At 45.3% G+C, this 23780-nt stretch overlaps 1 protein-coding gene across 1 annotated transcript; it reads right to left on the bottom strand.

Annotated features, from left to right (window-relative positions):
- Positions 1 to 6341: 6341 nt before the first annotated feature.
- Positions 6342 to 23333, bottom strand: LOC142246763 (olfactory receptor 1G1-like). Its single transcript, XM_075319815.1, has 2 exons — positions 22674 to 23333; positions 6342 to 7283 (listed from the first exon to the last, which is right to left on the bottom strand). Exons 1-2 carry the CDS (start codon positions 23331 to 23333, stop codon positions 6342 to 6344), a joined length of 1602 nt encoding a protein of 533 aa, XP_075175930.1.
- Positions 23334 to 23780: the final 447 nt, after the last annotated feature.

Raw genomic sequence — 23780 nt, 5'->3', positions numbered from 1 at the left:
CACTTTCAACTCTCCTCTTACTCTCACTGTTTACTCCTTCACTTCCCTAGCTTGACTGCCTGGTTTTCCCGCCTCCAGGGCTGTGAACTCCTCGGTGGGCGGAGCCAATCGCCTGGCCCACCCCCTGGTGTGGACATCAGCCCCTGGAGGAAGGCAACAAGGATTTAAGTTTTGACCTCGGTGTACCTGCAGGGAATGTGGGGTGCGTGTGGTGTTGTGACCTGTGACCCCTGGCTTGCCCAGCGCGTCACATTCCCCCTTAGCAAAATGCAGACCGTCCTCGGGCTGCCCGTCCAACACCGGTTTTATTTTCCTTTTGTTTTTCTGCAAAGATAGAAAACGGTAACATATTTACAAGTAAAATAACTTCTTCCCACATCGGGAGGTACTCTTACTTAAACGGTTTCAAATGGTGTACGGTCACGGTCTCCGCTCTCTCCCACCCAAGCAACCTGGCCCTGATGCTGCCCCTAGAAAATAGGCAGCACCCCTTGACCCCAGTCCTGCACCAAGTTACCCGAGCGGGATCTGTCCTTCCCCTCCAGAGGGTAGCCACCGGTTCCTATGGTGGCTGGGCCCCAGCCTGCTCTACTGCGGGCCCTCCCTCCAATCTGCCTCTCCGGAGGCGGCAATTGCGGAAACGGTAACGGTAACACAACTTATTTACAAGCCACTTAACGTTTGTGGTTGCCCTGCAAGTTCACGGGCTTGTCCATAAGGAGTCCCTTATGCAACTTTAAACGGTCCCCATGGGGACAAAGGTGCCGGCAACGGCCGGTTTTCCAAATCACGGTTTCAGATCAGGTGACTTTCACGGTAATCATTTTGCTTATCATCATTTTTCAAACAAACACAGACAAACTTCCTTTGTCCCAACGGGGACTGAACAATGGGGTTCCGCTGCCCTACTGTGGGCTTTCATCCTCCTCACCCGGCTCTGGGTGGAGGAACACAGGCACCAGCCCCTCTAGTGCATAGCAAGCACGGCGAGGAAGGGCCGCCCGATACCCATTATTTCCACTCCGGGGAATATAGGTGGCTTCCATGCCATGCAGAGCGATGACTCCTTCATCCTCTTCCGACACGGGCTCGGTGTCAGGCCCGGAATCACTATCGTCTGCCTCTGCACCAGGCGGGTGGCCGCCAGCTGCCGTAGCCTCTAGGCTTGTTACTCTCTCGGCCACGGTCACGGAGGGGTGTACGCCCGACGGGCCAGGCGCAGTATGGTGCACGGGTAAGGAGGGCGGAGGTGGCGTGGGGGCCAGGGGCAGACCGGGTCCCTCAGCCGCAGCGGCCGGTCCCTCGGGGACACAGGGGCATGGGTCACTCACTAGCTCCTCCATCATGGCCTCCATTCCATATACTCGTGCAACCGCAGCTACATCCTCCACCTCCGCGGTCCACTGTTCCATCAGCCTGCAGATCTGGCTCCGGTAATGTCGGCAGATCCCTGCCGTTCGGGCCCTCAGCCATGCCGCTGTCCCGGGCACCGGCTCAGTAGCCTCCGCATAGCTGGGTGGAACAGACATTTCTTTGCAAGGCTCGGCAAATCGCAGGGTCCCAGCGTCCTGGCTTGTACAGCCGCGCGCTACATACATCCAGTCGCCATTTCGTCCCCCTTAGCTTCTTTCCGGCCCCTCCTCTATTGGGGCGGGTTTTGGCCTTCGCGCCTCTGCTACTCGAGAAGACGCTCGAGCGGGAACTCTTCGCGCCAAAGATGGCGGCTTCTGAAATTTTTCTGCCGGACACCTCCAGCGGTCACAAGGCGCACCTCTACCCAACGGCAGAGCGGTAAGATCCTGTTCGTGACGCCAAGTTGTCGCGGGCGGAGGAGGGGACGCCGCGCTCTCCCACTGCTCGGGTCCGGCTGTCGCTGCTGCTGCTCGGTGGCTCGAGCGGTGGGCCGGATCCCGGGGACTCTAGCGGCGCTCCTCGCCCGTGAGTGAAAGGGGTTTGGTGGTTGGGATAATGTATTGTCCGTGACGCCACCCACGGTTGTGGTGATTGAGGGTACACCACCGCTGCTCTGGCTGGGGAACCCGGGAGTGATGGTATGGAGCAGCCAGTTGTTGTTTTGCCCCTCTGTGGGTAGGGGTTGGTGATCCCGGGGCCCAGTGATGGGGTTGGGTAGTGGACAGGCGGGTTATGGGGCCTGTGGAGGTGCAGGGGCGCAGGGACAGCGCTGTGCCGCACGGCACGGAGGTACTCACTCAACCAGTAAACGCGACACAGTTCTCGGTAAACAAACGGCTGGTTGGACGGGTCCCTCGGACGGTTACGGTGCTGATGTTCCCTGCAGTTGACGGTGACGATCTCTTCCCTGCACCTATGTGTAATCTTCTGGTAGCGATGGGTTCCCACCGGTAACCCGCTCCCCGACATGGATATCAGCCGGAGGAGCCCCACTCTTGCCCGCAGGCGCTGGCCCTGGGAAACTGGTGCCTTGGCGGTGGCGGTGTCTCCCCTTAATGGTCGGACTGTTGCCTTCAATCGGGACTTGGTTGTTGGGAGACAGACGTCCCCTTCACTGACGGATTTGGCAAATTATGGCGACTCCTTGCCTTGCCGGGATCCGAAAGGCCCCTGCCCTGGTGCTGACTGTTCTTTGTATACCGCTCCGGTACCGCCGGGTCACCACCCGTCCACGGTCCTTTCGGCAACCTCGGAGCAATCTCTCCTGCAGACGGTCACCGCCATCTGCCAACCTTGCTGTCTCAGTCCGGGGCACACACCCGGACTAACTTCAGGCTTCTTGCTGTCACTTTTCTCTGTCACTTTCAACTCTCCTCTTACTCTCACTCTTTACTCCTTCACTTCCCTAGCTTGACTGCCTGGTTTTCCCGCCTCCAGGGCTGTGAACTCCTCGGTGGGCGGAGCCAACCGCCTGGCCCACCCCCTGGTGTGGACATCAGCCCCTGGAGGAAGGCAACAAGGATTTAAGTTTTGACCTCGGTGTACCTGCAGGGAATGTGGGGTGCGTGTGGTGTAGTGACCTGTGACCCCTGGCTTGCCCAGGGCGTCACAGTAGGGTGTGGTGTTGTCTAATTCGCAAAGGTAGGGAGCTGATTACTCCAGCTGGACAGCACACACCTCCATATTTCCAGATTGGTCGGCAATACAAGGCTTATCCACCAGCCACCCTAGTCAATGGCTGGATAGAGCCTGAGCTACCTAAACCTTCTGGTCCCAACATCTCCTCAATCACCAGTGCCACCTGCAGAATGAATATGGAGGTGCCTGGTAACACGTGCAAGTATCGCCGGGTCAGGTCCTGGAGGAGATGTGACACTAGGCCACTTTTAGGGATGGAAATTCATGGGATTGAAAGAGAATATTTTTCCCCTCAGCCATGACACTCTATCAAGCCAAGCCTCTCTCATCAACCCCTCTATATTGAGTTCACTCTCTTACATCTCTTCCACACCCCCTGAATGTTTTCTTGGATGTTTCTGATGAGGTTTCGGTAATTTTTTGTGGCAACCCCCAAGAGTTATGGAAATCTCTTGTTAAATAAAAAATATAAAAAAAAAAAAATCATAACAAAATATATATTTTTAATGCTTTAATTTCTGAATTCTTTGTTTTTTTTTATGATTTATACATAGTTTACATACAATATAGGTCAGGTTTTCATAAGTTAAAGGTTTCTTTCTGAATATTGGTTTTGTCAGGTGGATATCATCCATAAACTGTCCACCCATCCGCTTGCTAGCACTAGCACCATGATACTCATTAAAGAACTTCTATTTGGTGAGTGAACATCTTCAGCTATGCAATTGCAAGGATGTTGGTTTATATATATATGTAGTGGCCCGGTCCAGATTGTGTCTGTTTCTTTAAGTACATTTACTTATATGTAATATATAATATTATATTATTATATGTATACTTATATACTATATATATATTATATGTATACTTATATACTTATATGTAATATATAATATTATATTATTATATATATATATATATTTTAAATATATATTTATTATTTTTTTATTATATATCTATATATATTATATAATATTATATATGTAATATGTAATATTATGCTATATGTTATAAGTAAAGCATTTTTCATTTGTTGTGTTCTAGCACCATCTACTGGTGAAAACTGTAAGAATCTGAAGTGTTCATTGGGTGTTATCCTATTGGCTAGTTCTTGGTCACATGGCTCAATAGGTGGAGCTATTCTCCAGCCTCTGTCTAGAAACAACTGGAATGAGCTGGTTCTGGCTGAGTCTCCTCTGAGGGAAGACATTATGTGGAGAATCTCTTCACCACAAGACTCCTCCTAGGCCCGAGGCCTAGAATTTCATCATTTCCTGATTTTTACAGCCAATATGCTGAAGGCTTCCTATCCTGACATTGTGCATCTCTTCAGACAGTAGGGCATACTGACTATATACCAGACCCTACTGCACGCAGATTGGGGAAGTTTGAGGGTCTCCCGCCCCACTGCAATATTAGTGGCTTTCATGCCATTGTCCACGCACCAGCCGTCCGCTCCCCGTAGCACGCTGGGCAACTGTCTTCATTTGCTTACAAGTACTGCACGTGTCTGAACTAGCAGTGAAATTAACCCCAGGACTCCAGGTCTGTACAATCTTATCATATCTACCCTCTAAACTCAAGAGACTCTGAACCTAAAGCATACCAGTATTAATTCTGAAACAAATCATGCACTTAAAGCTCCAGTACCCTAATTGCACTTCAGCATTCAACTCCAAGCTGTATTTGCCGTGGCCTACCCACGAGAGACTGTGAAACATATATTCCGTATTGATTTGCTTTGTTCCTGCTATATTAAAGCAACTGTTATCCCCAAGACCGTGTCTGTGGACTGTCCATCAGCTGTGGATACTGTGTGGGGGTGGATAGCAGGGAACATCTGGGCCCTTACATATATATATATATATATATATATATATATATATATATATGTATATATAATATACAGTACAGACCAAAAGTTTGGACACACTTTCTCATTCAAAGAGTTTTCTTTATTTTCAGGACTCTGAAAATTGTAGATTCACATTGCAGGCATCAGAACTATGAATTAAAACATGTGGAATGAAATACTTAACAAAAAAGTGTGAAACAACTGAAAATATGTCTTATATTCTAGGTTCTTCAAAGTAGTCACCTTTTGCTTTGATTACTGCTTTGCACACTCTTGGCATTCTCTTGATGAGCTTCAAGAGGTAGTCACCGGAAATGGTTTTCCAACAGTCTTGAAGGAGTTCCCAGAGATGCTTAGCACTTGTTGCCCCTTTTGCCTTCACTCTGCAGTCCAACTCACCCCAACCCATCTCGATTGGGTTCAGGTCTGGTGACTGTGGAGACCAGGTCATCTGGCGTAGCACCCCATCACTCTCCTTCTTAGTCAAATAGCCCTTACACAGCCTGGAGGTGTGTTTGGGGTCATTGTCCTGTTGAAAAATAAATGATGGTCCAATTAAACGCAAACCGGATGGAATAGCACGCCGCTGCAAGATGCTGTGGTAGCCATGCTGGTTCAGTATGCCTTCAATTTTGAATAAATCCCCAACAGTGTCACCAGAATAGCACCCCCACACCATCACACCTCCTCCATGCTTCACGGTGGGAACCAGCCATGTAGAGTCCATCTCTTCACTTTTTCTACAAAGACACGGTGGTTGGATCCAAAGATCTCAAATTTGGACTCATCAGACCAAAGCACAGATTTCCACTGATCTAATGCCCATTCCTTGTGTTCTTTAGCCCAAACAAGTCTCTTCTGCTTGTTGCCTGTCCTTAGCAGTGGTTTCCTAGCAGCTATTTTACCATGAAGGCCTGCTGCACAAAGTCTCCTCTTAACAGTTGTTCTAGAGATAAGATGGTGTATCCAAACTTTTGGTCTGTGCTGTATATATATAATATCTCTTTATACATCATTCAGACCTGAAGGAGGCTTTTTAATAAGTCGAAACACATTGTTTTTTATCTGTACATAGTTACGTCAACACATTCACATAACTTTTTTAAATAAACCATTGAATAGACCCCACTGAATTTAATAGCACCTGCTCTGATGATCAAAGACTGTGGAATAGATAATATTACCCTTCTAGGGTTTCTCTTCTGTCCTGGTAGTCTGCAGAGTAGATCAGAAAGTCAACATTACCTTTAAAAGAAACAATAATTCCAGACATAAATAAGTACCGGGTTTTATTATATTCCATAATTCTCACTCCTTTTAGGGATTTGTATTTTTTCATGCAAAGCCACCGCCCTTTGACGACTAGGACCCGACCGCATCGTCATAGGATTAGTAGAGTCCTCAAGCTTGTACCTTCACAAATAAAAGTGATTCTTTATTTTGACTTCATTCTCAGAAGTTTTAGTAAAGCTTCTTTCACTTCTTTATTACGTAAACTGTAGATCAGAGGATTTAAGGCCGGCGTTACTATGGTGTAGAGAAGAGAGAAGACCTGTTCTGGTTGATCCTCGTATTGGGTTGGTGGTCTAATATAGACACAAACTGCTGTTCCATAAAAGAAGAGGAGGACAATGAGGTGAGATGAGCAGGTGGAGAAGGCTTTCTTCCTGCCCTCAGTAGAAGCAATGCTTAAGATGACCCTGAGAATCTTGATGTAGGACATTAAGCTTATAGTGAATGGGAGGAACCCAAGTAAAAGTGTATCCACAAAGATGACTGCATGGAAAGTCCAACCGAGGCAGGAGATCTTGGCCAGAGCTTTGATATCACAGTAAAAGTGCTGGATGATCTTGGAGTGACACCATGTTGTGTTTATGATAAAACCGGTCAAGGAGATTGAATTTAAAGCAGCAGATCCCCAGGCCAATACTAGGATCCAAATACATTTCCTTCTACTCATAATATAGTGGTAATGTAGTGGGATACATATGGCAATGTATCGATCATAGGCCATGATGGTCAACATAGTTACCTCAGCGCTTATCATAAGGGCAAAGAAGAACATCTGGGACAAGCACTGCAGGAATGACACCATATTGTTTCCGGAAAGTAAGATGTCTAACAATTTAGGGACCGTGATTGTTGTGTAGCACATATCTACCAATGATAGATTGCAGAGGAATAGGTACATGGGGATGTGTAAATGGGAGTAAATAGTAAAAACAATGACAATCGCTCCATTCCACATCAGGCCGAAGACATAAATTAAGACAAGACCAGCGGAAATGAGGGAATTCTCCTCAGAGTGGAGGAAGAATGGAAGAATGAAGAAATTGTCACCAGATGTTTGGTTCTTTAGGATCATGTTGTTGTCAAGCTGTAAGATAAAAGAGATTTCATAATATATGGAAAATGAAACCTAGGCAAAGGAGCATAGACAATACATCAAAGTATTTGTACACCCCGCCTTATGCTACCAAGACTATGCTCGTGTCTCCTCGAGATCTTTGAAGGTGACCTGGCACTAAAGGCCACTTTACACACAGCGACATCGCTAGCGATGTTGCTGGTGAAAGCACCCGCCCCCGTCGGTTGTGCGTCACAGGCAAATCGCTGCCTGTGGCGCACAAAATCGCTAACACCCATCACACATACTTACCTGCCTAGCGACGTCACTGTGTTCGGCATCACAACGGAATCACTAAGCGGCCGCCCAATAGAAGCGGAGGGGCGGAGATGAGCGGGCCGAACATCCCGCCCACCTCATTCCTTCCTGATTGCCGGCAGCCGCAGGTACGGTGATGTTCCTTGTTCCTGCGGTGTCACACATAGCGATGTGAATGATGAACAATCTGCGTTCTGCAACAGCAACGATATTTGGGATTAGAACGACGTGTCAACGATCAATGATTAGGTGAGTAATTTTGATCGTGAACGGTCGTTCATGCGTTTCACACGCAACGATGTCGCTAACGAGGCAAGATGTGTGTCACAAATTCCGTGACCCCAACGACATCTCGTTAGCGATGTCGTTGCGTGTAAAGCCCCCTTTAGACGTCAGCAGCAGATCCTGTGAGCTGCTTGGTGAGGCCTCCATGGATCAGACTAGGTTTTCAGCACATCCTGCAGGTGACTAGTTTGAGATTCGGAGCATTTGAAGATAGGTTATCACTTTGAACTTTTTGACATGTTCCTCAAACTGTTGTTGAACAAGTTTTGCTATGAGTTTAAGAAAGATGAGTGATGACTGGCCAGGCTAATGTACACAGGATTGCAAATGATGGCAATTTTTTTTGGAACAATATCTTTTGATAATACTTGTCTATCTTATAATAACAGGTGTTTCGACTCGGAATGACCCTTTTTCTCACTGAAATTACCAATCTTTTTTGTTCACTCACTGTGCCAAATGGTTAGTGATGAGCGAGCGTGCTCGGCACTGCTCAACACTTGATTGAGAGTCCAGTTGCTCAAGACGCTCGATACTTGATCGAACATCATCTCGATACTCGATACTTTATTTCCCAGTTAGCATATTTTCGCTCTAATTTTTCTGAAAGCCCCTAACCAAAGGGCCAGGCGGGTCGAGAGAGAGATTTCGTCCCAGGTCCTACCGGTAGAGGCTTCTAGAATAATGCTTGAATTTCCCATTGACTTCCAATATACTCGTTACTCAAGTCGAGTCTGTTCGAGTGTTCGACCTATTCGATTTGAGTAATGAGCACTTGAGCATTTTAGTGCAAAGTGTTAATATTTTATGTCCATGTTGGAAGGACCTTGGGGGTAACTAATTGAGACTGCCATTGTGCACGCCACTCTAGATGCACATGCTGGCTGGAGTAACATGTGCCTAATTCATTAAGAGGTGCACGCGACATAACAAATTAGGCTGAACTCTTAACTGGAGTGTGCCTCCAACACAAATGCTCTTCATTCAAGCACTAGACTAGAGTGTATTTCTGAAATAAGTTACGCCGTTAATGTGGCATAACTTCTCATGAATTTGATGGACAAGCATAGCCATGCTCTACCCTACCCCCATGCTTCACCCATATTGTCATAGTTGGCCAGAACTGGCATGAAAACTTCCAAGTTGCAGACAAATATTGTTATTATGGTGTTTGACGCTAGAATTCTTATGTACCCAATTTTTTTAGTTGATGCCTACGGGAAAGTTATGGTGCCCAATGTTGATGCCCTACATGGAGTAGTGTCCACAACCTTGCCCAACGCCAACAGGTTATAGCACATCTACTAGCTCTGGCTTGCCCTGCATTGACGCCATTGTTTTTACCATACCACACTTAGATTAAGCCTAAATTCTCTTTCTTTTTCTCTTAAAATTGGCCCTGATGATAGGACATGTGATTCTTCTGTCATTAGGTAACTTTCCGGCCATGACCCGTTGGTACTTGGATTGTACAATGTAGATGGTACATGCCATGTACTCTACATGACGCCAGGACACATAGTTTTTCTTCAAAACATTGCCCAGTGTATTCAGTAGTGTGGTGCCATCATTTCTAACGGCGAATTACACACAACCACCTGGCCATCCACATAGTGTAGAAGAAAACACCATTCATTGGACCATACTGCCTACTTCCATTATAGGTGTTGTTATGTATAAATGGAGCATGTTATAGCTGATCGTATATGAACAGACATATACATATGCATAGAGACACAGACACACACATACACGACTCACAGATACACACAGACACACACATACACAGACTCACACACATACATACATACAGACACACACCCATACACAGACACATACATACATACACAGTCACACAAACAGACACATACACGCACATACATACAGACACAGACACCCATACACAGACACATACACACACACACACACACACACAAAAACACACACACACACACACACACACACACTCACACACACAGACACACATAGACACACACACATACACACAAATGCACATATTTTAAACTATACACATCAATTATATAGATACACAGTATATACAGTATGGATAAATAAAGATAGAACACAGTACTAATTTTCTAAGAAAATATATTTCTAATGGTGCTATTGACATGTATTTCTTACTATATGTCAGTAACAACCCAACCAATCTACACAGAAAAAGAAATCAAACTATAGATGTCTAGAAATTAAGTTTTGTGTAATAATGAGAATTAACTCGGGGAAAAAGTATTGAACACATGAAGAAAGAGAGGTCCAAAAAGCCATGGAAAGTCCTGACACCAGCTGAAATCTATCAGTAATTAGAAAGTAATCCTGCCACTTAGTGAAAAATAATATCAGCTGGTTCAACTGATGACCTATAAAAAAGTGTCTCATTACCAAGGTACCACACAAGAAAAATCTCATGATGGGTAAAACCAGTGAGCTGGCTCAAGACCTTAGCAACTAGTTTTACAAAGCATACTTATGGTATTGGTTACAGAATAATTTGTAAACTACTGGCAATTTCTGTGAGCACTGTCGCAGTCATAATTTGGAAGTGGAATGAAAATAATTTCACCATAAACCGGCCACGACCAGATGCTCCAAGCAAGATTTAAGACAGAGGAGTGTTGTGTGGAAGAGTAGTTCAAAATCCTATCTGAGCAGTGCAGGTGACTAGTGTCTCCATACACGAGGCATCTTGAAGCTTCATCACCTACAAATTCTTTTCCACAAAGTATTAAATATATTTCAGTAACGTGTTCAATACTTTTTCAATGGGTCATTTCTCAATCTAATATATAAAGCTGAATGTATGTATGTGTGTATGTATGTATGTATGTATGTATGTGTGTATGTGTGTATGTGTGTGTGTGTGTCCGCTAAAGGAATCTGCACTGTCGCATTTACAATCACAAAATTTTGCTCAGATGCCCCATGTGACTCAGGGAATGTCATAGACTATGTTTTGACTGGAAAATTTAACCCCCGCACTTTACAGTTACTCTCCAAAAAAACTGCCTCCATTAAAGTGAATGGAGGTGGGAGCTACAGGTTATTAATAGCAGCTGTGATTGGTTGCTATAGGAACAAAATAAATTGTTAGTATAAGAAGCTTATGTGTGAAGTAAAAACAAGATGTCGGTGGGGAGACGGATAGAGAGAGAGAGAGAAAGAGACAGAGACAGACAGACAGACAGAGAGAGATAGAGAGAGGGAGACAGGGAAAGAGACAGAGAGAGAAAGAGACAGACACAGACAGACAGGGAAAGAGACAGAATGGGAAAGAGACAGACAGACAGGGAAAGAGACAGGAAAAGAGACAGAGGCAAGGGAAGAGACAGGGAAAGAGACAGACGGCGAAAGAGATAAAACAGGGAAAGAGACAGAGACAAGGAAAAAGACAGGGAAATAGACAAAGACAGTGAAATAGACAGAGACAGACAGGGAAAGAGACATAGTCAGAGGGGAAAGAGACAGACTGGGAACGATACAGAAGGGGAACGAGACACATGGGGAATAAAGACACAGACAGACAGACATGGATAGAGAGAGACACACATGGATAGAGACAAGCACACAGACAGACAGAGACAGATAGGGAAAGGCACAGACAGACAGAGACACAGAAACAGACAGGGGAAGAGACAGACAGAGAGACAGACAGTGAGACAGACAGAGACAGACACACAGACAGAAAGAGAGACAGAGACAGACATAGAGAGACAGACACACAGACAGAGACAGACAGACAGAGACAGACAGACGGAGACTGGGAGACAGACAGAGAGACAGTTACTATCCCGGGCAACGCCCAGGTACAACAGCTAGTAATACATATAACTTAATTTATGGACATCTATGGTTTGATTTCTTTGCATGTGTGGATTAGATGGATTGTTACCGTCATCTGGTGAGAAATTCATGAATATATTTACTTAGAAAATTGGGGACTGGTTCAATACTTATTTTACCTGCTATGACTACACCTTGATTTTTTGATCTTTCTAGTATCTCCTCATCTTCCAGTGGGCCGGTATATTGTGTCCAGTGGGCCGGTATATTGTGTCCAGTGGGCCGGTATATTGTGTCCAATGGGCCGGTATATTGTGTCCAGTGGGCCGGTATATTGTGTCCAGTGGGCCGGTATATTGTGTCCAATGGGCCGGTATATTGTGTCCAGTGGGCCGGTATATTGTGTCCAATGGGCCGGTATATTGTGTCCAGTGGGCCGGTATATTGTGTCCAGTGGGCCGGTATATTGTGCTCCCCTCTTCCTCCACTTTTGCTCTTCTTTTCTTACCTGGAATAAAGTTGGATTCTCAAAAAATCAAGGCAGCAAATTACCAGATGGAAGGAAGAGTTTATATAACAGATGTGTGCAGTGACTGCACCCCCCTCTCCCCCCCGCAGGAATCAGCCGCTCGTGGGACATGCTCTGTGTTCGTCTTTACCTTAGGGATGCTGAAGAACAAAACTGAATATTAACTTTTCTTCTTTTCAGAGGGGCTGACAGACACAACTTTTTTTTAACTGTATTTGTAAGAATTTATTTTAGTTTATATTTAAGTAAAAGTGATAGAAAGATAGAAGAAATGTATCCTTCCTATTTACCCTTAAAAAAAATATAAAAAATAATATACAAAATTGCAAAACACTCTGGTAATTAGAGGTTTAAAAGGGTTTTCTGGTTAATTTTATTAATTTTTTTTTTTTTTTTTACTTTGTTGGCTTGCAGCGGTCACATCACATTGAAGTCACCTGTCATTATAATCCTTCCTCTGATGATAATGAGCCTGCTGCAAACTCTTCTTGTTGAAAAAAGTCCTTGTGGTCAATGAGAAATTTGCAATATTAAAAATTTAGTTCAATTTTAATGCCAAAACTATTTTTGAAGCCAGTTTTTAGTGTGCTGCTCCTTTTTCTCTTACTGGCATGTGATAAATATTAGTCAACAGCACAGAAACTAATGAAAAGTTATTTTTGTACAAGTATTGGTTTGTGTTACGGTCACTGAGGGGCGACGACTGTCCGGGGATGGACCCACTGGACCATGCACCGGACTCCCCTGAAGGAGCAACAAGCAGTGAACCCCTATACAGGGACTGTGTGGCGCTGCAACAGAAGGCCTAAATGCACAGCAGCCAGGGACCAGAGGAGATAGTCTCTCATAGATGGGTATAGTCTCAATGTCCAGTGCAGGAGTACACAGGTGTGGCAGCACAGAGATGACGGCTCAGATGAGGTTGTACTGGAAAGACGGCACAGACGAGACGGCACTGTGGTGACTCAGACGTGATGGCACAGTGGTAATCGCTCAGATGTGACGGCACTCTGGTGATGGCACAAACATGATGGCAGAGTGGCGATTGCTCAGACGTGGTGGCCCTCTGGTAATGGTGGAGAGCAGGCTCTAGGATGAGACAGAGGTTAGGAATATGAGACTGGTACAAGGACACAACAGCAGGGCTAGACACAGTAACGTACGGGGACCTGTGAACTAGCAACATTGCTCAGGTGTCTCCTGTAGGGGGAGTCGGTCTTAAATACCTTTGGCAATAGGTGACCTTTGGGATCACTTCCAGGTAATGAGACGCCGGTCCTTCAAGAAAGGGGGCGTGGCTGTGGGCAGCCTACGGGTACTCACAGAAGGCCGGTGCATGGCCTGAAAGCAGGAACAGGACATGGCAGGCTCCGGGGAAGGAGAGGAGACTTTAGAGCCACTGGGCTGGTGAAAGGGGAAACGACCCCTCCGGACCCTGGGAGCAGGGACGTGTGGGAATACCGCGCCGGGACGGGCCGTTTTTCGGGTCCATTTTCTGTTTTTTAGGTCCGTTTTTATGGTATGTGTGGCCTGCGTATGTATCCCGTATGCTAGCCGTATGTGCGTGTGAAATGTCCGTGTGTGCGTGTGAAACTTAACTGACATGTGTTTGTGTTGTCCGTGTGGAATGTCTGTGTGTGATGCAAAATGTCGTTTACTACATGTCAGCAGACAGCAGACAGAGTAGCGCGATGAGAATGAACTCGGGTGAACTTCACCCAATTTCATTGTCATGCCGCGGCTCTGTCTGTGTGCCGCGTACTGATTAGCGGTCACCTGTGAAGGATTCACCGGTGACCGCTAATCCCCCGAGTGACTGAAGTGTCCCCCCCTCTCTCATACTCACCGATCCCCGATCACCGGCGCTGCACGGCGTTCACATTGCTCCGGCGGCTTTTTCTAATTTGAAAAAGCCGGCCGCTCATTAAACAATTTCGTATCGCGCTACTCACCACAGTTGCTGCGTGGAGCTGACCGGAGCGGCGGTGAGTAGCGCGATCAGCTGACCTGTCACTAAGGGTACCCACGGCCATCGCTGCATCCACCGCTGGATCCAGGTAACCTCAGTGACAGCTCAGCTGATCACGCGGCTGTCTTCATTTGCTGCGTGGAGGTGACAGGAGCGGCAGTTTCTTCTGCTGCTCTGGTCACCTTCATGCAGCAGAGCTGGAAGCGACGCTGGACCATCCTGGATTACGCCGGACATGGAGGGCTTTTTAGGGCTGATTAAATTGGTGAACCAGGGAATGTGTTTGTGTTTTTTATTTCTAATAAAGGATTTTTCAGTTGTGTGTGTTTATTTACTGTAATTTACAGATCAATCATGGAAGGTATCTCGGGGAAATGCCTGACATGATTAATCTAGGACTTATTGGCAGCTATGGGCTGTCAATAACTCCTTATTACCCCCGATTTGCCAATGCACCAGGGCAAATCGGGAAGAGCCGGGTACTGTCCCAGAACAGTCGCATCTATTGTATGCGGCAATTCTGGGTGGCTGCTGACTGATATTGTTAGGCTGGGGGGCTCCCCATAACGTGGAGCTCCCCATCCTGAGAATACCAGCCTTCAGCCGTATGGCTTTATCTGGCTGGTATTAAATTTGGGGGGAACCGCACGCCGTTTTTTTTAATTATTTATTTCTATACTCCATAGTGACACGCCCACCGGTTGCTGTGATTGGGTGCAGTGAGACACCTGTCACTCAGCGTGGGGGCGTGTCTCACTGCAACCAATCATAGGCGCCGGTGGGCGGGGAAAGCAGGGAATACGAGATTGTTTAATGATCGGCCGGCTTTTTCAAATTAGAAAAAGCCGCCGGAGCAGTGTAAATGCCGTGCAGCGCCGGTGATCGGGGAACGGTGAGTATGAGAGAGGGGGGGACACTTCAGTCACTCGGGGGATTAGCGGTCACCAGTGAATCCTTCACAGGTGACCGCTAATCAGTACACGGCACACAGACAGAGCCGCGGCATGACAATGAAGTCGGGTGAAGTTCCCCCGAGTTCATTCTCATCCCGCTACTCTGTCTTCCGACATGTAGTAACGACATTTTGCATCACACACGGACATTTCTCACGGACAACATAACCACCACACATCCGTGCAAGGAACATTTTATTTGGACTCCCATAGGCTAACATTATGTCCGTGTGTGCGTGCTCCGTCCCAAAAACGAACATGCTTCCGTGCCAAACGGAGCAAAAAACGTGGGACGCACACGAACACACGGAAGATCAAATAACACGCATGTGTGCCTTTAAACATAAAAAAACATATGTGCACGTTTGGTCGTATCTCCGGTATGTACGGAAATGGACCAAACACGCACGTTTTAAACGGATGTGTGTTGCAGGCCTCAGAGAGCAACCTTGTCAAATAAGGAAATCCGAAGCACATGGGCCAATGTTCAGATCAGACCTATCATTGCTGGAAGGTAATTTAGAGAATGGCCCAGGCACAATAAGTTCTCCCCTCCGTTGAACGTTTTTCAACTGAAAGTAGAAACTTTGTAGGAACTTTTTCTTATCTTTTCTAAGCTTAGGCTGTATGCACATTGCCCTATGTTTTGGAAGTTCTCGGCTATATTGGAAAACTCTCAGTGTATTCGTCAAATATATCCAAAAGACTCCACATTAAAATAGGATATATTAGGCCCATATTAGGTTGGTAAATGCTGGTGTTAGGGGTACTTTACACGTTGCGACATCGCTAGCATAGGCTAGCGATGCCGAGCTCAATAGTACCCGCCCCCGTCGTACATGCGATATGTGGTGATTGCTGCCGTAGCAAACATTATTGCTACAGCAGCTTCACACGCACTTACCTGCTCGGCGACGTCGCTGTGACCGCCGAATAATCCCTCCTTCAAGGGGGAGGTGCGTGCGGCGTCAGCGCGACGTCACTAATCGGCCGGCAATAGAAGCAGAGGGGCGGGGATGAGCGGGACATAACATCCCGCCCACCTTCTCCCTTCCGAGGTGCCGTCGGGACGCAGGTAAGAAGATGTTTGTCGCTCCAGCGGGTTTACACACAGAGATGTGTGGAGCTGCCGGAACGACAAACAACATCGTACCTGCGGTCGAACCGACATTATGGAAATAAACGACGTTACACACATCACCGATTTACGACGCTTTTTCGATCGTTTATCGTCGCACCTAGGATTTACACATTGCGATGTCGTTACCGGCGCCGGATGTGCGTCACTAACAACGTGGCCCCGACGATATTTCGGAAGCGATGTCGCAACATGTAAAGCCCCCCTTAGACTTTAGTAAAAAGAATCACAGTACCCTAATTTGGTATCCAGGTTGGTTTTCCGTTGAGTGGCTCATCTATAATTATCATGAAATAAATGTAATTTACATAATTGTTTGATCCCTTGCTGATTTTGTAACTTTTCCCACTGACAAAGATATGAACAGTCTATAATTTTAAGGGTGGATTAACTTTAACAGTGAGAGATAGAATATCCAAAATAAAATCCAGAAAATCACATTGTATAAATTCTATACATTTATTTGCATTTTACAGAGAGAAATAAGTATTTGATCAACCATTAAGAGTTCTGGCTCCTACAGACAATTAGACGCTCTTAATCAACTAGTTACCTGCATTAGACAGCTGTTTTACATTGTCACCGGTATAAAGACTCCTGCCCACAGACTATTAATCAGTCAGACTCTGACCTCTACAACATGGGCGACTAAAGAGCTTTCTAAGGATGTCAGGGACAAGATCATAGATCATGTTTTTCCAAAAATAAGACACTGTCTTATACTTTTTTGTCCCAAAAAAGCACTAGGGCTTATTTTCAGGTAGGTCTTATTGTTGAGGAAACACGATTGGGGGTAAGGTTACCTCCCCTAAAAAGCAGCCCCCCCTTCCCGGGATAATCATGCTTACCATACCCCGGACATCTGTGTGGTTCCCAGATCCTCCTGCGATCTTCAGCGAATGCTCCCAGCGGGTAAGCTCCATGCTGCCTCCCCTGCTTCTGGCCGGCATACTCATACATCAGATCACATATCCAACACACACTCATACTCATACACACATCAGGTCGCACACACATACACTCACCACATCCGGTGATACTGATTGCTTCTGACCAGCAAGGGAAGATGGCATGCAGTGCAGTGGAGCATGAGGACCTGCAGTGGAACGCATCGATGCGGTCCACCGCAGGTCCTCTATGCATTCCACTGCACTGCGTCCCAGGGTTCTCTGCCAGCCAGAAGCAATCGTTATTGCCCAAGGTGAGTGTGTGCGATCTGATGTGTGATTGTGTGTGCGATCTGATGTGTTTGGGTGTGTTGTCCATTGCAGTTCCTCCCATTTAGTGTCTTTGATTGTGGAGTCTGTCTTCTCTCTTCTGGGGTGTCTGCTTTCTATAATGAAGTGTCCTGCTGTATTCTTTAACTTTTTGAGCTGTATGGACATTTCATTATTGAACCATGACTAGGGCTTATTTTTGATGAGGGCTTATTTTTTGAAAAACACAGTACTTCCAAAGTAGGAATGAGTGAACTCAAAGTATAAAGTTTGGGGTCCAAAGCTGAAACTCATACATGAACTTTGTGCTTGGTGCTCAGCCCAGTGAAAGCCGCTTGCAATCGCTTAATGGCTCTCACAGGGAGTAGAAACAATGTTTTTGGAAGCTCCGCCCTCTTTCCCTCCCCTGGAAATGTTCTGTATATGGTTGGTTGTATGTAGGCGGAGAGCTGACCTGCCCAATCATTGACTTCCATTATACTTGTTACTCAAGTTGAGCCCGTTAGTTCTTGACTTATATGGGGTTCGTCAAGTCCGAGTACCAAAACAAAACTTTAATTAAATTACGACTGAACCCGGTAGACCCCCATGGATCCGCTCATCTCTATTCCAAAGTCAAATTTACCATAATAGTTGTTTTTTTTTTTACTTTTTCACCATTTGGACCTCTATGATACAAGGATACCAAAAATGTGCATTTTTTTATTTTTTTATTTAACACATGGGATTAAATATTATTTTGATAATCGAGTGCAAAAATTATTTTGGTAGCCCATCAAAAAAAAAATAGTGTGCAAGTGCAAAAAAAATCACTAAAAATGTCAGGTTACTTAGGGGCACGACACCTCAGTTTGCTTTAGCTCAATTCCTGCATTTCAAGTGAATCAAGTGCGATATGCTGATCTAAGTTTGGTTCACTGAGTCTAAGGGGTACTTTGCACACTACCATATCGCAGGTGCGATGTCGATGGGGTCAAATCGAAAGTGACTCACATCCGGTGTCGCTGTCGATATCATAGTGTGTAAATCCTTTATGATACGATTAATGAGCGCAAAAGCGTCGTAATCGTATCATCGGTGTAGGGTCCGACATTTCCATAATGCCGCTGCAGCGACGGTACGATGTTATTCCTCGTTCCCCTGCGGCAGCACACATCGCTGTGTGTGAAGCCGCAGGAGCGAGGAACATCAGCTTACCTGCGTCACCGCAGCTCTCGCCGGCTATGTGGAAGGACGGAGGTGGGCGGGATGTTTACGTCCCGCTCATCTCTGCCCCTCCGCTTCTATTGGCCGCCTGCCGTGTGACGTTGCTGTGATGCCGCACGACCCGCCCCCTTAGGAAGGAGGTGGTTCGCTGGCCAGAGCGATGTCGCAGGGCAGGTAAGTGCATGTGAAGCTGCCATAGCGATAATGTTCGCTGCGGCAGCAATCACAAGATATCGCTGCTGCGACGGGGCGGGGACTATCACGCTCGACATCGCAAGCATTGGCTTGCGATGTCGTAGTGTGCAAAGTACCCCTTAGGCCTCTTTGACACGTCAGTGAAAAACACAGACATTTTTCACTGACGTGTGAAGAATGCATATGTCCCTCCATGTTCCGTGATTCACGGCACATGTGGGTTGTCCATGTGCTGTCTGTCATACGTGCTTCGTCATCCGTGATTGCACATGGACTGCTGTCTGTGGTGCTGAACTCTCCGGCTCTGCTGTGTTTCCGGCTGGCGCTGACCTCAGCTGCAGCTACTTCCGGGTCGGCTGTTCCCACAATCATGAATATGCATGCAGGAATGAGCCGGCTCTGAAGCAGAGGCAGCAGAGGCCGGAGACAAGCAGCACTGGAGAAGGGGGGTTAAAAATGGTTATTATTTTCAATGTCCGTGTTTTTCTGGTACGTGTTTTACAGACCACACCATAGTGTGGTCCATGAGACATCAGTTATGCCAAAAAAATGGACATGTCTCCGTGCGGCAGTCATGGACACATGTATATGCTGCACGGAGACACGGTCAGTAAAAAATCACTGATGTGTGAGCAGACCCATTGATTATAATGTATCTGCGTATGTCAGTGATTCTGGTATGTATAAAAACTAGCACATACGTACCAGAATCACTGACGTCTGAAACAGGCCTTAGTTTGATCTGGGTCTTGAGATTATAGTATGTATGCTAAAATGCAGCTAATTTTAATTTCTTTCCTGAATTTTCATAATTTCAGATTCTGTAATGTAATCAAAACTTTGAGAAATATTCCCTTTCTTTAATTTATATGTCTGTCTATAAGGCACTTGTGTGCCGCCCCCATGTCAGCAGCCGGGCTGCTCGGATCCGGATCCGCTGTGGCTCGAGGGCTGTCCAGACCCGAGGGTCGTGCGGCCACTCAAATGAAGGGAGTATTTACAGGAGGTTGTGTTTAGACTTCGTGATGCCACCCGTGTTGTGTGGTAAAATGGAGTACCACCGCTGCAGATGGGAGTACTTGGGGGCGATGTAGTGGTGCAGCCAGGTTTCGGGACACTTCACAGGTAGGGAAATGCCCCGGGACTCGGTGATGGTAGGGGAAGCCGTAGGATGTAGGTTTGGGAGGTAGGGAAGAGGGAACTCACAGTAGCTAATCGTGGTGCTGGATGAGGTTGGTGCTGCTTTGGAAGGCCAGTAGTTAAACCAAAAGTCCTGGAGTACCGCTGCCGCTCAGAAGGGGAGCCCGTCTAGGTGACCGTTCCCAATGATATTGCTCTTCTGTATTCCAGTCTAGTCCGACCTTCCGGGAGCTTCTACCCCTCAGCCCCTCACACCATGAGGGCTGCTGCTTGCTGTCCTGGGAGCTCCAACTCCCCAGAGAGCTACTTGAGAGCTACCACTTTCCTTGCTCCCCTGCCGTCAACTGCCCAGTCACCTCCCACCATTATGCCTGACTCTTAGGTGGGCGGCCCTTTCTCCTCTGGACCTACCCACTGGTGTGTGTGCGTGACTGAGATTTGCATGCTGGTGTTTGCAACATCATTGAGTGGCACCTGGAACCAAGGAGGAGATGGATACTGCACGGAAAGGAAAATTGTGCAATACCTTGTGACGACCTGATAGTCCAGGGGCTTCACACTTGCATGCAGTAGAAACCCTATTCTCCATCACTGTAATATCAACCCTTGCGCATCTTGAAAGTCCCTCAAAATTGTTTGAGAAAAAAAATGAACATTTTTGAATTGTTCTCATATTGTAAAAATTAGGAAAGCAGCAAGAATTAATCAAACCTTCACAATTACAGATGATGCAAAATATAAGTTTAAGATGATACGTTCACAATGACAAGGTCAGCAATGAGGGCATCCTGAGGGTATCAATGACAACATGACTGATAAGAAAGCTTACAGGACTGACTGCCTAAATAAGAAATATTAATGTGAGTGGCTTAACTCATGGAAAATTAAATTTGGATTGTTCTGAAAAAATGCATTTTGAACCTTTATACCTCCTTCTGGGAATTTTTTTTTGTATACATGGCAAATCCAGATTAATCCGTTAGCATTTGATAGCATCAATAAGTCAATATTAAAGGGATATTCAGTGAGTTGGATCCAATGGCCCTTGAAGTCCATTCCATCTCTGCCATGATTCTATGATCTCTTGAGCAACCTACAGCTCTGCGGTCTCCTTACTTCCTGGTTGTTTGGTGATTGGACATTCCTCTTTGAATGACATTTCTGATCAAAGACGTTTTTCCTTGTACTACACAGTAATGGTCTGTCAGTGTTTCTTCTGGGTCTACACTGTTATCGCTATATGTACATATTGCAATAACAGTGCATTTGAACAAGCACACAGCTCATGAAAGTGAGAGTCATGATAAGGAGAACTGTTCTGGAAACTGCCAATGATTGTACCGCATCTTGTAAAACACCTTGGTCAGGAACTGAGTGAGAAGAGGAAGGAGGTGAGAAACTAACGACTAAATAAAAATTAATAGAGAACTGACTAGGATGTTAGGAGTTAACCCCTCTCCTGGGATGTAACAACTACACACATTATCCAACAGGTGTGAACAGGTGCTAGATGAAAACACAATATAGCTACAAAATACATACAACTGCTCTCTAAAATTCTTGATCCTAGGTGCCCAGACTTGTAGGTTTTTACCCAGGTAGAGGTATTTGAGTTTGGGTCCTAGTGTATTGAGAAACACCTTGTCACTGGTGAACGGGCGCACATGCATTGGCCAATACATAAGCAAAGTATCTATTTTTACAAATATTCCTATAGCAGTAATGCTATACCAGAGTTCCCTTATTCATTATTAGCATTTTAGAGTGCAGCTGTATGTATTTTGTAGTTGTATTGTAGCTGGATCCTAGCTGCCCAGACATGTAGGTTTTTAACCCAGGTAGAGGCATTTGAGTTAGGTTCCCGGTATATTGAGATACATCTTGTCGCTGGTTACTGGGCTCGCATGCATTGGCCAATACATAAGCTAAATATCTATTTTTTCAAATATTCCTATAGCAGTAATGCAATACCATAGTTCCCTTATTCATTGTTAGCAGTATAGAGTGCAGCTGTATGTATTTTGTAGTTATATTGTGTTTTCAGCTGGCACCTGTTCACATCTGTTGGATGTGCAGGTCAGTGTTTTTGATATATTTGTAGTGCTTTTCTGTCTGACTGAGCACTCTGCCCCTTAACCAGGCTGTGCGCATCCTCCTGTATAGCTGGATCCTAGCTTCCCAGACATGTACATTTTTAACCCAGGTTAAGGCATTTGAGTTAGGGTCCCGGTATATTGAGATATACCTTGCTGCTGGTTCCGGGCTCACATGCATTGGCCAATACATAAGCTAAATATCTCTTTTTTCAAATATTCCTATAGCAGTGATGCAATACCAGAGTTCACTTATTCATTTTTAGCAGTTAAGAGTGCAGCTGTATGTATTTTGTAACTAACACAATATACCAGACTCTGGTGGCTGAGCTTCTTGAAATCAAACTGTACACTATGTAAGATAAAAGTTCTCATATCTGGAAAATGAAAGCAGATAGGAAAAGCAAGTCAATAGCAAAATTGCTTGTTTTCATGATGTCTAATTACTTAAAGCAATTTAATAACATGATACCCTTCAAGGTTTTATCACATGACATGTGAAAGGACATTTTGTAAAATACTCTATGCATGTAGTCTTAATGGTTGACTGTGTTCTCCTCTTATTTTTCTCTTTACCATTTTCAGCAGAGCCCTCTTTATATCTTTATTCCGTACACTGAATATTAGAGGGTTTAACATGGGAGTAATGATAGAATACAAAATAGATAACGTTAGCTCGAAGACCCGGGGATCTCTTAATGGTGGTATTATATACACAGACATCCATGTACCATAGAACATACTGAGGACTATAAGGTGGGACGAGCAGGTGGAGAAAGCCTTTCTTCTCCCATCACTAGATTTAATATGTAAGATAACAATGATGACTTTAAGATAAGATAATATACTGCACAAAAAGGGGCCAAAGCCAAAAATTACAGCTTCCATATAGGTAAACATCTGAAAACCAGGACTAGGACATGAAATTTTGGCAAAGGCTTTGAATTCGCAAAAATATTGTGTAACTGTATTGGAATAACACAACGGGATATGAGATGTTGTCAGTGTTACCGAAAAAGAGTTTAAAAACCCAGTGGTCCAGACAACTACCATGAGCAGGACACAGTTCTTCTTACTCAACATACAATGATAATGTAGTGGATAACAAATGGCGACATATCGATCATAAGCCATAATGAAGAGCAATAGGTCCTCTGTAGTGACAACATGGCTGAAGAAATACATCTGGACGAAGCATTGGGTGAAGGACAAGGTGTAGTCACCACTGAGGAACATGTGAACCAACTTAGGGACTGTGGTCGTTGTGTAGCAAATGTCCACAATAGATAAATTGCACAAGAATAGATACATGGGGGTGTGTAAGTGCCGATCACAATATACTACTGTAATGGTGGTTGTGTTAGCGAGTACTCCGATCAAGTAAATCAGGACAAAGAAAACAGATAAGAATGGCTCATTCTCTTTATTAGTAGTAAAGGTCAACACAAAGAACCGATATGTGTGATTTTCCATGAAGTCTCTCTGAAGGAGAAAAGCATGGGTACGATTTTTTGCGTTTCGAAACACGCATCTGTCCTAACGTTTCGAAGATTTATCAAATTACATAATATGGTTAACAAAAAAAATCAATAAAAGGAAAAAAAGAAAATGAAAAATAAATTCTAAAACTTGCCAGAAATATTAGATTCAAGTTGTAATAGCTATAGTCAGGCAAATCAGGAC

The sequence above is a fragment of the Anomaloglossus baeobatrachus genome, chromosome 7 (assembly GCF_048569485.1).
Source record: "Anomaloglossus baeobatrachus isolate aAnoBae1 chromosome 7, aAnoBae1.hap1, whole genome shotgun sequence".
Lineage (NCBI taxonomy): Eukaryota > Metazoa > Chordata > Amphibia > Anura > Aromobatidae > Anomaloglossus > Anomaloglossus baeobatrachus.
This window is presented reverse-complemented; position numbering and strand designations above follow the sequence as displayed.